Below are 17982 nucleotides of genomic sequence, written 5' to 3' on the forward strand. Positions count from 1 at the left end.
AAGAACTGGATTGCTTATGGATCTTCATGACTTCTCTTCTAATCTGTATATATGGGTGTCACACACATGGGGATGAGGGGCCTGGGAGCGAGTCCACACCATGCCATGAGTTCTGCCTCCATGCTGGTATATCATAAAACACCCCGTTGTGCCTCTAGAGAAGCCCTGTCCAACAGACCTATAATGTGAGCCATTTACATTGTTTAAAGAGTTCTGGTAGCCACATTTAAAAAGTAGAGGAACAGATGAAATTAAATTTAATGGTATATTTTATGCAAGCCTATATACCCCAAATATTTCCATTTTACTATACAATTAATATACAGAAGTATTAATGAGATATCTACATTATTTTTTTTTTTTTCTGTACCACACCTTTACAGCACTGTCAGCGCGTCTCAATTCTGTCTGGCCTCATTTCAAGCGCTCAATAGCCACAAGTGACATTGCAACTCTAGAGTATGCTATAGTAGTTAATAGCAGAAGCTCTGAAGCCAGACTGCCTGGGCTGCAATCTTGGTTCTAGCACTGGCTGTGTAACTGGACAAATTGTTGAAAGTTAGCTGTAAAATGTGTGTGGGTAGGGGTCAAAATAGATATCTCTTAGAGTTCTAGAAAAAACTAAATTATTTAAGACATGTAAAAATATCTAGGACTGTACCTGGTACAGAGTAAGCCCTCATTACTCTATAGCCATTTGTATCATTTTAACATAATGTTAATATTACTTAATATTAATCAGACATCGTATATAACCTTTCATTTTAATAAAGCAAGAAGTTCTCAAGGACTAACAACGTTCTAAAAATTGTTAACAATGCTCCTTTTCATGATATTCCACTCCACACAAGGAACAAAGTTATCCTTATTGTATATAACCAATAGACAGGAATATCCCAAATCAAAAGATGCTGTTGTTGGTAACATCCATTTCCGACCCCCTGCCCAGCCACCAACCCGATCATCTAACTGTGTTTCCTATCTTCCCGGGAACCAGGGTTTTGTTCACGTTGTGTGAGCCGTGTATAGCTTCTTTTGACATAGCTCGGGTTAGCTTATCAGGCACTACCCTGTAATCATGATGTTGCGGTTTAAAACTTTGCCAAGTCTCTGATGCTTTCACACATAACTTATTGAAGTCTTACAGCAACCGACTGAGACTTGGAGAGAGAGTGGCTTGTCCGAGTCATCCCATCTGTCCGTGTCTAGGGTGGGAGCAGAACCTGGGGGGTCTGATTTCTATGACACCATGTCCGAGACGGTGATGAACTGCTTGCTCCTCAGTGTGTCCTGCCAAATCTGCCAGTTGGCTTCTAATCTGAAGCATCAGGTCTAATGGTCTAAAAGCCAGTGCTAATGATGGTATCTGTGGTTATTTCCTCTTTTCTGTGTATCTTCTCCCTTGTGGTCTTGATCAATTTCACCAGAGGATGACCTTATTCACATATATAGTCTTCCTTATTCTTTAATGAACTTGTACTATAAATGTCCCTCGAGGTACATGCCATCCCTGTCCCACAATCTCAGACAAGTAGCGTTTTCATTGTCATTCACTTATATTTCTTAATTTGTTGGGAAACACATGAAAGTTTTAAAGCCATCCTTTTGTTCCTGATGTCTAATTTTGTTGCATTATGGTCTGAGAACAGAGTCTTCATGATCCTGATTGCCTGGAATGTGCTGAAGTTTCTTCCATGACCTAATCCGTGATCTGTTTTTGCAAGTGTTCAGTGTGCACTCCAAAAGAACATCTATTTCTTTTCTCTTGGGCCTGGATTCTGATCTAGAAGTCTGAGATCATTATTTCTGTTGTTCATGTGTTTGATAACTCTGCTTATTTTTCTGCTTGATTTAACAGTTTCTGAAAAGCATATGTTAAAATATCCAATTATGATGGAGTTTATTTCTTTGTTTGTTTAGTATTTTTTGGATAGAGACAGGGTTTCACCATGTTGGCCAGGCTGGTCTTGAACTCCTGACCTCAAGTGATCTGGCCACCTAGGCCTCCCAAAGTGCTGGAGTTATAGGTGTGCGCCACTGCCCCTGGCCTCTAATTGTGATATTTGATTTATCCGTTTATCCATACATTTTTGGCTGTCGTTTCCTGATATATTTGAGACTATATAATTAGATATATATATTATGAACATATCTTCTTAAATTTTCCTTATATTAGTACATACTATCCTTTCCCCATTACTATATATGTGTATATATTTATATCAAATACTTTTGCCTTAGATTCCTACACCACACATGCACACACACACATTTTTTTCCTTGCCTTAGTTGCCATTTAGTCAGATATTAAAACTGCTACTAGCCAGCTTTCTTTTTTTTTTTTCTTTTTCTTTTTTTTTTTTTTTTTGAGATGGAGTCTCGCTTTGTCGCCCAGGCTGGAGTGCAGTGGTGCGATCTCGGCTCACTGCAACCTCCGCCTCCCGGGTTCAAGCAATTCTCCTGCCTCAGCCTCCCGAGTAGATGGGATTACAGGCACCTGCCACCACGCCCAGCTAATTTTTGTATTTTTAGTAGAGATGGGGTTTCACCATGTTGGTCAGGCTGGTCTCGAACCCCTGACCTCGTGATCCACCCACCTCGGCCTCCCAAAGTGCTGGGATTACAGGCGTGAACCACCGCGCCCGGCCCTACCCCAGCTTTCTTTTGGTTCATGTTAGTCATTGGCTTTAATTCGTTATGGTGACCAAATGATAGAAAAGAACAGTGGTTCTAAAAGGTCTTTGTTTCAGGATCCCTTTACACTCTTAATTTACTGAGGGCCTCAAACAGCTTTCAGTGAAGTGGGTTTTAACTATTGGTCTTTATCATGTTAGAAATTAAAACTGAGATAATCTTAAAATATTTATTAATTAATTTAAAAACAGTAATAAACTCACTACATCTTAATATAAATAATATTTTTATGAAAATAACTATTTTCTGTCCAGGCATGATGGCTCATGCCTGTAATTCCAGCACTTTGGGAGGCTGAGGAGGGCAGATCACAAGATCAGGAGTTTGAGACCAGCCTGGTCAATATGGTGAAACCCCGTCTCTACTAAAAATACAAAAATTAGCTGGGCGTGGTGGTGCACGCCGGTAGTCCCAGCTACTTGAGAGGCTGAGGCAGAAGAATCGCTTGTACCCAGGAGGCAGAGGTTGTGGCGAGCCGAGATCGTGCCACTATACTCTAGCCTGGGCAACAGAGTGAGACTCCATCTCAAAAAAAGAAAAGAAAAAGAAAATAACTATTTTCCAAAACAAAAAAATAAGAATAGTGACATTGTTTTGCATTTTTGCTTTAATATCTGGCTTAATCAAAGATAATGAAATTTTATATTTATTCCTACGTTCAAACCATTGCAATATTACACATAAAGTAGCCTCTGATAACTCTACTGTATACTTGTTTATTTTTTAGTTTTTTAAATCTCTTTCCCCAGAAGGAAACAATCTCCTGTATATTTGTAAGAGAATGAGAGTGGAAAAAAAAAGTCTTAATATCATTCTAAAAATAATTCTGACCTCTCAGATACTCTGATGCAATCTCAGGGATCCCTGGAGTAGGGGAGGTCTCTTGACCACACTTTGAGAGGCACTATACCTGAAGAACTTTGGAAATCCCTTCCAATTAGGCGTTAATAGCTCTATACCTAAATTTATAATTTTTTTTTTTTTTGAGACAGGGTCTCACTCTGTTGCCCAGGCTGGACTTCAGTGGCCCAATCTTGGCTCACTATAATCTCCACCCCTGGGTTTAAATGATCCTCCCACCTCAGCCTCCCAAGTAGCTGGGATTTATTTTCTTGTTATAGTAAAGTAACTTATACAATTGCCTTAGATTCTCCATTTGCTAATTTATTCAACAAATATTTACTGAGCAACCAACATATGCCAGTCACTTTTCTAAGTGATGGAGACGTGGCAATGAAAACAATAGATATGATACCTGGCCTAAGAGTGCTGATATTCTAGTGGAGAGACAACAATATTCAAGTTCTTTAAAATTACATGTATATGTGTATACACGCACTTTTCTTTTTTCGGTAGTAATAAGTGTTATGCAGCATAAGGGGATAAAGAGTGCTGGTGAGGCAGGCCAGGGATGTGACTATTTTTAAATAAGGTGTTCAAGGAAAGCCCCTTTGAGGAGGTATCATTTGCTCAGGGACCAGAATGAAGAAAGCAAACCAGTAAGGGGCATAGAACTGTTGGAGTAAAATGCAAGCCTCTGCTTTCTTTGGCCACTTTGACTAATTTAGTGGAGAAACCATGGGTCAGGGTAGACCATGAACAAAGGGAACCAGTTCACAAGAGGGCCAGAGAGCTGTAAGATCCTAAGAAGAAAGAGCCAGGAAGTCAGCAGGAGGCAATGTCTTAGGGCAGACTGTCATAGGGCAGTGGAGGTAGGTAGAGAGTTTCAGAATTGTTTTTTTTTTTTTTTTTTTGAGATGGAGTCTCGCTTTATCACCCAGGCTGGAGTGCAGTGGTGCCATCTCGGCTCACTGCAACATCCGCCTCCCAGGTTCAAGCGATTCTCCTGCCTTAGCCTCCTGAGTAGCTGGGATTACAGGTGCCAACCACCATGCTCGGCTAATTTTTGTATTTTTAGTAGAGATGGGTTTCACCATGTTGGCCCGGCTGGTCTGGAACTCCTGACCTCTGGTGATTCACCCACCTCGGCCTTCCAAAGTGCAGGGATTAAAGGCGTGAGCCACCGTTCCTGGCAGGGTTTCAGAAAATCTACATGAAGACAGCAAGGGTCTTTTAACTCCATGTTGCATAGAGTGTAATTTTCATTTTAGTTCTAAGGTATTGTTTCATCTGTCTTCCCCACAGCTCAGTAAGAACACTCAGACTTACACCTTTACCATCAGCCAAAGTGTGCTGGTCACCAACTTGAAACCAGCAACCATCAAGGTCTATGACTACTACCTACCAGGTGAGAGGGCTGGGCCGAAATGAGAGCTGAGATCTTACCTGCATCTCCCAACCTACTTCTGCCTCATTCTTCATGGCTTCTCTCTTAATTGTACAAATACTCCTTCCCAAGCCAAGTAGCACATAATTAAATTATCTAATCTCCTAAAATATTTTAATTCAGTTGTGTGCCATTTTTAAGTTGCGTACACTAGAGACATTTGATATGATGTGGTCCTTAGACCAAGAAGAGAACAATGTGAACCATCGTTCTCAAAGGGCTATTTCCATTATTTTTGCTATGATTAATAATTTGTCACAACGTACAAATATTAGTGATTGAAACTTTCTTGTAATTCTGAATATCATAACCTGTAGAGATTCTCTGGAAAGGGCTAAAGCAGTAGCTTTTATGAAGCATTTTCCCTCTGAATATAGGAGACCCTCAAAGTAATTATATATCTTATTTCATTTTACAGATGAACAGGCAACAATTCAGTATTCTGATCCCTGTGAATGAGGTAAGTCCAGCGGAGAAATGGGTGGAGTTATGGGTTAGGTGGCAGAAGTGAAGTGGAGCCTCTTTCAAGTTACTGTTATTGTCTTTTTTTGAGATAGAGTCTCACTGTGTTGCCCACGCTGGAGTGCAGTGGCGGAGGTTGAGTGGCTCACCTCCCAGGTTCAAGTGATTCTCCTGCCTCAGCCTCCCGAGTTGCGGGATTATAGGTGCCCACCATCACGCCTGGCTAATTTTTGTATTTTTAGTAGAGACAGGGTTTCACCGTGTTGACCAGGCTAGTCTTGAACTCCTGACTTCAGGTGATCCGCCTGCCTCGGCCTCCCAAAGTACTGGGATTACAGGCATGAGCCACCACACTCAGCCCTGTTATTGTCTTTTGGAAGCTTATTTTTGATAGAAAGTGAGCTTTCCTTTTTTGTCTTAAACCTTTTTTTTTTTTTTGAAAGAGGGTCTGGCTCTGCTGCTCAGGCTGGAGTGCAGTGGTGTGATCTCAGCTCACTGCAGCCTCTGCCTCCCAAGTTCAAGCGATTCTTGTGCCTCAGCCTCCTGAGTAGCTGGGATTACAGGCATGTGCCATCACGCCCTGCTAATTTTTTTGTATTTTTAATAGAGATGGGGTTTTGCCATGTTGGCCAGGCTGGTCTCAAACTCCTGGCCTCAGGTGATCTGCCTACTTCAGCCTCCCAAAGTGCTGGGATTACAGGTGTGAGCCACTGTGCCCAGCCTGTCCTAAACTCTTGAAAATAGTTTATGTCAGAAAAAGCTAATCTTGGTATTAAAACAATACTTTTTCTGTCAGATTGAAAATAGATGGACTTTTCCTAATATTTTTACATAATACATCTTTGTTATATGAAAATACTAAAATGAAAGTAAAGGTTACCTGATTCTACTCCTGTGAGATAACACTATTAATAATCCAGTTGTGCATTTGTGAGTTATTTTGTATATAGAGGTCAAGTATCCTCTATATATGTACTGAGCTTCTGAGTATCACAATGTCTTTTATTTTTTGTTTGTTTGATTGTTTGCTTTTCAGGACAGAAGCTGGAAAGAGACTCAATTAGTCCTCTATGTCATTACTGGAGGGTGGAACATTCTTCTGTCGCTTGAAGCAGAACTCATTCAATCAAATAATTTAATTTCTCTGACTAGTAAATGGGTAACAGATGAATATGTCTGAACCTCAGCTGTAATACTTTCTAGTACCTTTGCAAGGAGATGGGATAGGAACAAGCACTCAGAGGAGGCACTGTATGGGCAAGGTCACAGGGGGAAGAAAGGTGGTTTAGCTGTTTTGTGTAGCCATTTAGGGGGCTCTCCAGAGAGGAGACGGTGGTGGAGGGTGAACTAGAGAAGACAAGAATGTCTTCCTAGGCTGGGCACAGTGGCTCATGCCTGTAATCCCAGCACTTTGGGAGTGTGAGGTGGGCAGATCACTTGAGGTTGGGAGTTCAAGATCAGCCTGGCCAACATGGTGAAACCCGTCTCTACTAACAATACAAAAATTAGCCAGGTGTGGTGGCACGGGCCTGTAATCCCAGCCCCTTGGGAGTCTGAGGCAGGAGAATCGCCTCAGCACTGGAGGTGGAGGTTGCAGTGAGCTGAGATTGTGCCACTGCACTCCAGCCCGGACAATGAAGCAAGACCCTGTCTCAAATAATAATAATAATAATAATAATAATAATAATAATAATAATAATAATATTTTTCTAGAGTTTAAATCTAAAGGAAAATGTGATTTAGGGCTTTGGGAATTGGCTAAAAAAATAAAAATGGAAAAGAAAATCTGTGCATTTAGTTCTATACATATTTCTTTGGAAACCATAAGTTCTTTTAAAGATGATGATCGTCCTTTCCCCCAAAACTCACAATTTGGCTTCTTCCTTAAACCTTTTAACCCAGACTTCTCAAAGAATCATTTTAAAGATGTGAGGACAGGTTAGAATAGAGAATTTTAATTATAAGGCTGCGCTCACCCAGCCCACTACTGCGGGGCAAACAGTGATTGATGACAAGAAAAGTGGCTGGCCAGAATGCGCTCTCCATCTCTCTCGGTTTCTCTTCTGCATGATTCTCCCAGCCTTTCCCCACGTGGGCTATCTATCACTGTGCAAGCACTTCCTCAGAGCAATGCTTTTGTTTTGGAAACAGGTTTGGAGGCAAAGGGATAAGGGAAGTAAGATGAATGATGTTTAACAGAAAAGATTCTCTAGGCAATACACCCTTTTATCCTGGGTCTCCACTGGATCAATTACGCTCCCCTTGATTGTAAATTCTGACTGAAAAGTCAGAGAAAATAAGCACATTCTACAAAAACAAAAAAATGACAGATGGGACCTACTTAAACTAAAGAGCTTCTGCACAGCAAAAGAAACTATCAACAGAGTAAACAGCCTAAAGAATAGGAGAAAATATTAACAAACTGTGCCTCCAACAAAGAACTAATACCAGAATCTATAAGGAACTTAAATCAGCAAGAAAAAAACAAATAATTCCATCAAAACCTGGGCAAAGGGCATGAGCGGACACTTCTCAAAAGAAGAGTACAAGTGGCCAATAAACATATGAAAAAATGCTCAACATCACTAATCATCAGAGAAATGCAAATCAAAACCACAATGAGATACCATCTACACTAGTTAGAATGGCTATTATTAAAGTCAGAAAATAATGGATGTTGGTGAGGTAGCAGAGAAAAGGGAACTCTTAACACACTGTTGGTGGGAATGTAAATTAGTTCAGCCACTGTGGAAAGCAGTTTGGTGTTTTCTCAAATAATTAAAAATAGAATTACCATTCAACCCAGCAGTCTCACTACTGGGTATATACACAAAGGGAAATACATCTTTCTACCAAAAGGACAAATGCACCTGTACATTTTTCGCAGCACTATCCACAATAGCAAAGACATGGAATCAGCCTAGATGTTCATCAATGGTAGATTAGATAAAGAAAATGTGGTCCATATATTCCATGGAATACTATGTAGTCATAAAAAAGAATGCAATCGGCCCAGTGCGGTGCCTCATACCTGTAAACCCAGCACTTTGGGAGGCCGAGGTGGGTGGATCACCTGAGGTCAGGAGTTTGAGACCAACCTGGCCAACATGGCAAAACCCCATCTCTACTGAAAATACAAAAACCTAGCTGGGCGTGGTGGCAGGTGCCTATAATCCCAGCTATTCGGGAGGCTGAGGCAGGAGAATTGCTTGAACCCAGGAGGTGGAGGTTGCAATGAGCCAAGATCGCGCCATTGCACTTCAGCCTGGACATCAAGAGCAAAACTCTGTATCTAAATAAATAAATAAATAGAATGAAATCATGTCGTTTGCAGCAGCATGGATGCAGCTGGAGACCATTATCCTAAGTGAATTAATGCAGAAACAGAAAACCAAATACTGCATGTTCTCACTTTAAGTGGGAGCTAAACATGTTGTACACATGGACACAAAGATAGGAACAATAAGCACTGGAGATTCCAAAAGGGAGGAGGAAGGAAAGAGGGCAAGCATTGAAACCTACTTTCAGGTACTATGTTCACTATTTGGGCAATGGGATCAGTAGCTCAAACCTCAGCATCACGAAATACACCCATGTAACAAAACCTGCATATTTACACCCTGAATCTAAACCTGCATATGTACCTCGTGAATTTAAAATTAAAAAGGCCAGGCATGGTGGCTCACTCCTGTAATCCCAGCACTCTAATAGGCCAAGGTGAGCGGATCACTTGAGCTCTGAGTTCGAAATCAACCTAGGCAACATAGCAAAACTCCGCCTCTACCAAAAATACAAAAATTAGCCAGGCATGGTGGCGTGTTCCTGTAGTCCCAGCTACTCCGGAGGCTGAGGTGGGAGAATCGCTTGAACCCGGGAGGAGGAGGTTGTAGTGAGCCGAGTTTGCACCACTGCACTCCAACCTGGGTGACAAAGTGAGACCTTGTCTCAAAAATAAATAAACAAATAAATAAATAAATGTGTGTACTGAAGAGAATATTTCCCCAAGCCCAGAGTCACAGTTGCATTAATTGTTCTGTCCTTTTCTCTTACATCCTTGTGTCTGTCCTGGTCCTTCTAGGAGTTCCTATAGTGAGGGCAGATGGGGGAAGACACGCAAAGGAGGTCATTCCCTGGCTTGCCTCTCGGCTATCAAAGGAAGAGAACAGAGGGAACTCTGAAGAAAAGGTAGTTGCCAGGCACCGTGGCTCACACCTCTAATCCCAGCACTTCGGGAGGCTGAGGTGGGTGGATCACTAGAGATCAGGAGTTCAAGATCAGCCTGGCTAACATGGTGAAACCCTGTCTCTACGAAACATCCAAAATTAGCTGGGCGTGGTGGCGCGTGCCTGTAATCCCAGCTACTCGGGAGCCTGAAGCAGGAGAATCGCTTGAACCTGGGAGGCGGAGGTTGCAGTGAGCTGGGATTGCTCCGCTGCCCTCCAGCCTGGGCGACAGAGTGAGACCCGGTCTCCAAAAAAAAAAAAAAAAAAAGAAGGTAGTCATGAAAGCCCCTTCCACTCACTAAAAGCTCCACCCCACGTACATTTTGGGTCTGCAGCACTTACCAGAGCATTCCCTCTTTTGGAATAAAAGGAAATGGTGATCCTCAAGACTTAAGAAGTTAAGTGGGCCTGGCGCAGTGGCTCACGCCTGTAATCCCAGCACTTTGGGAGGCTGAGGCAGGCGGATCACGAGGTCAGGAGATCGAGACCATCCTGGCTAACACGGTGAAACCTGTCTCTACTAAAAGTACAAAAAAAAATTAGCCGGGCATGGTGGCGAGCGCCTTACTCGGGAGGCTGAGGCAGGAGAATGGCGTGAACCCGGGAGGTGGAGCTTGTATTGAGCGGAGATTGCGCCACTGCACTCCAGCCTGGGCGACAGAGCAAGACTCTGTCTCAAAAAAAAAAAAAAAAAAAAAAAGAAGTGGGCAGAATACATGTTAAATGATTAGGAAAACTTTTTATTCTTGTATCCTTGGGATTTCAGATGGGATAAAAAGAATATTCTTATGCTTAAATTATCAACTACGCTGAATAAAAGGATGTTAATGAGAACATGTACATTGTCCAACTCATTGAAATATAAACATTTGTGCATATTTGAGAAGGCAATTGTGAGGATTAGGTGGCATTTAGCATTCAAGTGACACTTGGTATTATAGTACTTATAGTAAATGCTGATACATACATTTATTATATGTCAGGTATTGTACCAGGCCTGGGAATACAAAGATAAATAAAATGAAGTTTCTATCCTCAAGAAACTCACAGCCTAGTGGAGGGAGGAAGGAAACAAACAAGTTAACAGTTATAATACAATGTGACAAAAAAGAATGATAGAAGAAAGCACAAAAAGCTATGGGAGGCCGGGTGCGGTGGCTCACGCCTGTAATCCCAGCACTTTGGGAGGCTGAGGCAGGCAGAACACCTGAGGTCAGGAGTTCGAGACCAGCCTGGCCAACATGGTGAAACCCCGTCTGTAGTAAAAATACAAAAAATTAGCCGAGTGTGGTGGCAGGCGCCTGTAATCCCAGCTAATCAGGAGGCTGAGGCATGAGAATCACTTGAATCTGGGAGGTAGAGGTTGCAGTGAGCAGAGATTGCACCACTGCACTCCAGGAGCCTGGACAACAGAGCAAGACTCTGTCTAAAAAAAAAAAAAAAAAAAGTGAGAGAAAGCACAGTATTTCACCCAAGTAATTCAGTGTACTCATGGATTGTGTGTGTGCATGTGTGGGGCGGGCGGAGGGGGTAGTGTGTCTTCAAAGTTAGACTGGGAACCAGAGATTGGATAATGACTTGCTTTTCAGAAAGATCGTTCTAGCAGTAATGTGAAGAATGGGGTGGAGAAGAAGAAAGCCGAGTCCTTGAAACCATTTAGGAGACCGCTACAGTTATCCAGGTAAAAGCTGGTGAACGGGCAGTGGGAGGGAAAGGAGGGGACGTTCAACAGCTACTTAGCTTAGGAGATAGAATCAGGAATGACTTACTGACATCAAAGACAAAATGTACCAGACAATTACAGAGGTGGTTTTATTCGGGCCATTGCAATCGAAAACATGTTCATTAATTAATAACATCTCAGGGAAAAGGAAGGGGACCTGGGGTTTCATAGAGGCAGCGAAACAAAAGAGTCATACATGAATCTTATAAGGAAGGATGGAGATGAGGCTTTCTATGGAATATGTGTGAGCAGGGTGGTTCTTGGCAGTTAGCTGTTTCGTTGGAACACAAAAGGTTGGAGGGTTTTGGAAAACAAAACGATGGGTAAATTTCTTAACTCACCTGTTTTACAGCAGCACAGGGCTCAGGTGGCTCACCAGTGTCGGAGACTAAGTGAATGCAAGACAGGAGAGTAAGGGAAGAGGCTGGGAAGACTGCCAGAATTCTAGACGGTGGATTATAGACAGGAGAAGACCCTTTTCCTCTACCTGGTAGGTTTAGTATCTGGGGCCTGCAAATGAAACTGAGAAAAGGCAGATGAACGGAAAGGTTATTTCACAAGCATGTGAGAACTTCACAGGGAAGAAGTGAAAACAGGAGAAGCAATTAGGAATGGGGGCTTATATGCCATTTTAACGAAGGACTAGTTGTGGATACATAACAAGACAAAGGAAGTGGGATTTGGGCATCTAGGGGCAGTAAATTATGGGAAGGTAAATATATGGGAGGCACTAATGGAAAATAATGGCTATTTTAGTAAGATTTGTTTATGCAGATTCAAGATGGTGCTGACTTTCTGTCTCTTGTGATATGAGTTATTCTTCTCTTGATATGGGAGAGGGGAAGAGAGACACTTTCCTTCGTAAGGGGAATTTTATACTCTGCTTTTAAGTGTTTCTTAATTGCCTTCCAGCTCAAAATCATACTTATGCCAAAGTGGCACAGTTTGGACTGGCATATTCTGATCCCTTTTAACTGGGTGGATGGTGCCATCCATGCAGGTAGAGAGATATAGAAAGACAGAAAATAGTGTGTTCAGTTTACTATATTAAGTTTGAGAATGTGTAAGGCCTGATGGTGAAGATGTTGAGACAGTGGGATATAAAGGGTCATGTCAACCACTAAAGAAAGAAATCTGAAGATAAAGATGGGCAGTTAGCAGCAAATAGGTAGTGAGAAGCCAAGGGTGTAGAGGACTAGCTAGGGAACAGGAAATGAGAAGAGGAGAGAAGGAAAGGGAGGGCCAACATTTCAACAGCAAAGGAAGAGAAGGGACTTCAGAACCCAGGATCCCACCAATATTTCTTCCCATAACAATGGCTTCTTGAAGGGTTTCCCTTCTCCTACCTCCCCCTTGAATTCCCCTCTTCATCAAGGATTTGGTAGGAAGTGGAAAGGAACCAGTATCAGAAAAGAAGCCCACGTTTTTTTTTTTCTTTCTAAGAATCCTACCTTAATAAGCAAACTATGTCCCATTTGGAGCACAGAGAACTTTCTATCCTTCTTCCTGTAGCCCTGATTGAAATATTTGTCATATCCCATCCAGACTGTTGCAAAAACCCTGTTGCTGCTCCTTCTATGTCAGAACATTCCTCCACCCCATGTCTATTATTATACTTCACATATTCTCCATGCACATGACTGCCTCCATTCAACTAACCCTTATAATTGTGTCAGGTGATGTACTGCTAGCTATTTAAAATCTGGGCCAGGTGCAGTGGCTCCCACCTGTAGTCCCAGCATTTTGGGGGGCTGAGGAAGGAGGATCGCTTGAGCCCAGGAGTTCAAGACCAGCCTGGACAACATAGCAAGACCCCATCTCATTCTTTTTAAAAAATAAAATCCTAATCTGATTATGTCATTCATTTGTTTAAAACCCTTCAGGGGGCCGGGCGCGGTGGCTCAAGCCTGTAATCCCAGCACTTTGGGAGGCCGAGACGGGCGGATCACGAGGTCAGGAGATCGAGACCATCCTGGCTAACACGGTGAAACCCCGTCTCTACTAAAAATACAAAAAAGAAAAACTAGCCGGGCGAGGTGGCGGGCGCCTGTAGTCCCGGCTACTCCGGAGGCTGAGGCAGGAGAATGGCGTAAATCCGGGAGGCGGAGCTTGCAGTGAGCTGAGATCCGGCCACTGCACTCCAGCCCGGGCTACAGAGCAAGACTCCGTCTCAAAACAAAACAAAACAAAACAAAACAAAACAAAACAAAAAACCCTTCAGGAGCTCTTGGGGGTAAAGCTCTATTCCTCTTCATGGCATACCAGACGTTCATGACTGTTTTCTTCCTGCCCCCTCCCCGCCGGCTCCATGTTCAGCCTTTGACCCTCACACTTCAGGAACACCGAACATTGGGTTCCCAATTTCCACTGAAATCTCCGATAACTTTGAAAGACGCTTTCTATCAAGCTTGAAAAGCCTTTCTCTCTTCCGCTTGGAGGACTTCCGCTAGTCCTTCAAGGAATGGCCCCCAAGGTGTGTTTCCTACTCTGGCAAGGCTTCCTCAAGACCTCTCTGCTCCTACAGCACCTGTGATTCCGGCGGAGGATTTACCAAGCTGCGCTACTGTTTTCCGTTGACCCTCCCATCTCCCCCATCAGAATATAAGATCTCTGGAAGCTTCGACCCTGGGCTGGGTACTTCCAACTCCCCCCCCACCACACCCCATTATCTGTTCTCTTTATCACTGACAAAAAGTACAATTTTATTTGGAGCAGCAACGTGCCCAACTAAAATCGTCACCTTCTCAGAATCGCTTGCAGTTAGGTTTGGCCATGTGGCAGAATTCCAGCCTACAAAAAGTAACCGGAAGTCCCTGGAAAATATTTCCTTCTTCTTCTTCTTCTCTCTCTTTTTTTTTTTTTTTTTAAAGATAGAGTTTCACTCTTGTTGCCCAGGCTGGAGTGCAATGGCATGATCTCGGCTCACTGCAACCTTCACCTCCCAGGTTCAAGCGATTCTCCTGCCTCAGCCTCCCAAGTAGCTGGGGCTACAGGTGCCCACCACCACACCCAGCTAATTTTTGTATTTTGAGTAGGGACGGTGTTTCACCATGTTGGCCAGGCTGGTCTCAAACTCCTAACCTAAGGTGATCCACCTGCCTCAGCCTCCTAAAGTGCTGGGATTACAGGCGCTAGCCACCGCGTCCAGCCAGTATTTCCTGCTTTAATAAAATGACAAAGCCTCATAAAGCTTTTGGTCCTTCCACCTCCTTACTGGAGCAAGGACAAGATACCTGGAGGGAGAGTAGTTATTTTGCAACCACACTGGTAAAAACCACACGCTGAAAGCCGGGCATGGTGGCTCACGCCTGTAATCCCAACACTTTGGGAGGCGGAGATGGAAGGATCACTTGAGATCTGGAGTTCAAGACTCACCTGGGCAACATAGCAAAACCCCGTCTCTACAAAAAATTAAAAATTAGCTGGGCATGGTGGTGTGTTTGTGGTCCCAGCTACTCTGGAGGCCGTAGTGGGAGAATCGCTGTGAGCCCGGGAGGCTGCTGCTGCACTCCAGCCTGGGCGACAAAGCCAAACCCCATCACAAACAAACAAACAAACCAAACAAACAAACCCCCAACACCAAAAAGCCATACACTGAAGGTAAGAGGGCAGAGGGACCAGTAGAGCCCAGCTGCTTGAGGACCTCATAGATTCAGCCCGGATGCGTACCCTTGTACATCTTGGATGATCAGTGAGAAAAATTAATGGCTTCCTTTTTTTTTCTTTACCTTTTTATTGAAGTATAATAAACAGAAAATCTATATAAGTGTACTTCAATGAATGTTCACAAATCGAAAACACCCATGTAACCAGCATCCAGAACATTTCCAGCATTCTTCTTTTTTTATTTATTTAATATATATATATATATATATTTTTAATACAGGTTCTCACTCTGCCACTCAGGCTGGAGTGCGGTGTCACAGTCACAACTCACTGCAGCTTCAACCTCCCAGTGTCAAGCGATCCTCCTGTGTCACTTTCCTGAGTGGTTGGGACCACAGGCTGGTTCCACCAAGCCTGGCTGATTTTGGTATATTTTGTAGAGATAGGGGTTTTGTCACATTGCCCAGGCTGGTCTTGAACTTCTGGGCTCAAGCCATCCACCTGTCTGAGCCTCCCAAAGTGTTAGGATTATAGGCGTGAGCCACCATGCCCAGCCTCCAGCATTCTTGAAGCCCACTCCCCAGTTTTGGTCCAGTCTCCAGGAAAAACCATTATACTGATTTCTAAGAGCATAGATTAGATTTGCCTGTACTTTTTGCCTATAAAAACAGGCATAGGTACAAATTTTTACTTTTATTTCTGGTTTACTTCATGCGACAATATGTTTGTGATATTTATCAATATTGCTGTAATTATAGATTACTCATTCTATTGCTACATAGTATTTCATTGTAAGAATGTGCCTCAATTTATTCATCCATTATATGACTGATGGGTAGTTTGAGTGTTGCTACTGTAAAGCAAAATAAATCTCCCCAAAATCACTAGGTCAAAGGGAAAAGTCAAGATGGGCATTGCATGGGGCAAACCTGCCTCTCATTCTATTCCTAAATAAGATACCTACAAAGATTAAAAAAAAAGAAGAAGAAGAAAGAAAGAAAAAAACGAAGGAAGTTATATACCTCCCTCACAATTTGCCCACCAGGAAATTCCTTGTGGAAAAAGGATAGGCAGAACTCAAAGTCATCCGTCTGCTCTCATGAGACAAATGCATTTCTGATTGCTTCCTTTGTCCTGTTGTTTCACTAAACCAGACTAAGGCATAAGTGACTATTCTTGTAAATTGTGCGTTCAGTGAAAGGCTAATCAGAAACTCAAAAAAAATGCAACGTTTGTCTCTTATCTACCTATGACCTGCAAGCCTCTTCTCCACTTGGAGTTCAGTCCTGCCTTTCCGGACTGAACTAATGTACAACTTACATATATTGATTGATGTCTCATGCCTTCCTGAAATGTATAATTCCAAGCTGTGCCCCAACCACCTTGGGCACGTGTTGTCAGGACTGCCCGACGCTGTGTCACAGGCATGTCCTTAACCTTAATAAAACTTTCTAAATTGATTGAGACCTGTCTCAGATACCTTTTGGTTTCCATTACTATAAGTAGCACTGCTACGAATATTCTAATACATGCCTTTTCGTGAACATATTATACACCTTTATGTTGGGGACATATCTAGGAGTGTAACTGCTAGATCATAGGGTATATATGATTTTTGCTTTCGTGGATACTACAAAATCATTTCCCAAAGTGTTTGACCAATTTACACTCTCAATAAGAATGTACAAGATAATTCCAGTTATTCCACACCCTTGGCAACACTTTGGTAGATCCTGAGTTGTTTATTTTAGCCATCATGTTAAGCGTGCACTGGTTAACAGAAGACTGATTTTTAATTGTATTTTCCTGGTAAAATAAAGTTGAATGCTTTTTTTAAAAAGTTTATTGCTCATTTGGATATCCTCTTTTTAAAGAAGCAGTTCTATTAAGATACAATTTACATGCCACGCAATTCTCCCATTTAAGGTGTACAACTCTGGGCTGGGCGCGGTGGCTCACGCCTGTAATCCCAGCACTTTGGGAGGCCGAGGAGGGCAGATCACATGAAGTCAGAAGTTTGAGACCAGCCTGGCCAACAGGGTGAAACCCCACCTCTACTAAGAATACAAATCATCCGGGCGTGGTGGTGTGCGACTGTGAAAATAAAGTGTACAATTCAATGGCTTTTTTTTTTTGAGACAGGGTCTTGCTCTATTACCCAGGCTGGAGTGCAGTGGCGCAATCTCAGCTCACTGCAACCTCCACCTCCCGGGTTCAAGCAATTCTCCTGCCTCAAACTACTAAGTAGCTGGGATTACAGGCATGCATCACCATGCCTGGCTAATTGTTTTGTATTTTTAGTAGAGGCAGGGTCTCACCTTTTTTCCCAGGCTGGCCTCAAACCCTGACCTCAAGTGATCCTCCCACCTTGGCCTCCCAAAGTTCTGGGATTGCAGGCATGAGCCACCGCGCCTGGCCAATTCAATGGTTTTTAATAAATTCACAGATGTGTGCAATCATTACCACAATTTTAGAACATTTTCATTGCCTCAAAAAGAAACTCCATACCTTTTCACTATCATCCTTTATCTCCCCACTCCCTGTGCCCAGCCCCTAAGCAACAAATAACTTTCTATCTATGAATTTTCTTATTCTGAACTTTCAAATGAGTGTAATCATATAATATGTGGACTTTTGGTGGGGTGTGGTAGCTTATACCTATAATCCTAGCATTTTGGGTGGCAGAGGTGGGCGGATCGCTTGAGCCCAGGAGTTTGAGACCAGCATGGGCAACACGATGAAACCCTGCCTATACAAAAAGTGCAAAAATTAGCCAGGCATGGTGGTGGGTACCTGTAGTCCCAGTTACTCAAGAGGCTGAGGTGAGAGGATCACCTGAGCCCAGGAGGTCAAGGCTGTGGCGAGCCATGATCATGTCACTGCACTCCAGCCTGGGTGACAGAGTGAGACCCTGTCTTAAAAAACAACAAAAAGTGTATTTTTGTGACTGGCTTGTTTTCATTTATAAGGTTTTCAAGGTTCACTGA

General features: G+C 42.8%; 1 protein-coding gene and 2 long non-coding RNA genes across 6 annotated transcripts in view; 1 reads left to right on the plus strand and 2 right to left on the minus strand.

The window, feature by feature from the left end:
* Positions 1–7232, plus strand: part of LOC105463180 (alpha-2-macroglobulin like 1) — a 54185-nt gene extending 46953 nt beyond the window's left edge. Inside the window, exons 33-35 of one of the 2 annotated variants that reach the window (XM_071072222.1) lie at positions 4840–4942; positions 5400–5441; positions 6480–7232. In XM_071072222.1, the coding sequence (XP_070928323.1) occupies positions 4840–4942; positions 5400–5440 (144 nt within the window). In that variant the 3' untranslated portion in view covers position 5441; positions 6480–7232. The remainder of the gene's footprint in view (positions 1–4839; positions 4943–5399; positions 5442–6479) is intronic. The other variant, XM_071072223.1, reaches the window with a different exon arrangement.
* Positions 1–17982, minus strand: part of LOC105499885 (uncharacterized) — an 80784-nt gene that overhangs the window by 19494 nt on the left and 43308 nt on the right. The window lies entirely within an intron of this gene.
* LOC139356882 (uncharacterized) lies at positions 43–14249 on the minus strand. Its single transcript, XR_011609376.1, has 3 exons — positions 14130–14249; positions 11731–11911; positions 43–1861 (listed from the first exon to the last, which is right to left on the minus strand). It is a non-coding gene; the product is annotated as an uncharacterized lncRNA (long non-coding RNA).

This window comes from Macaca nemestrina, chromosome 10, assembly GCF_043159975.1.
Source record: "Macaca nemestrina isolate mMacNem1 chromosome 10, mMacNem.hap1, whole genome shotgun sequence".
NCBI lineage: Eukaryota > Metazoa > Chordata > Mammalia > Primates > Cercopithecidae > Macaca > Macaca nemestrina.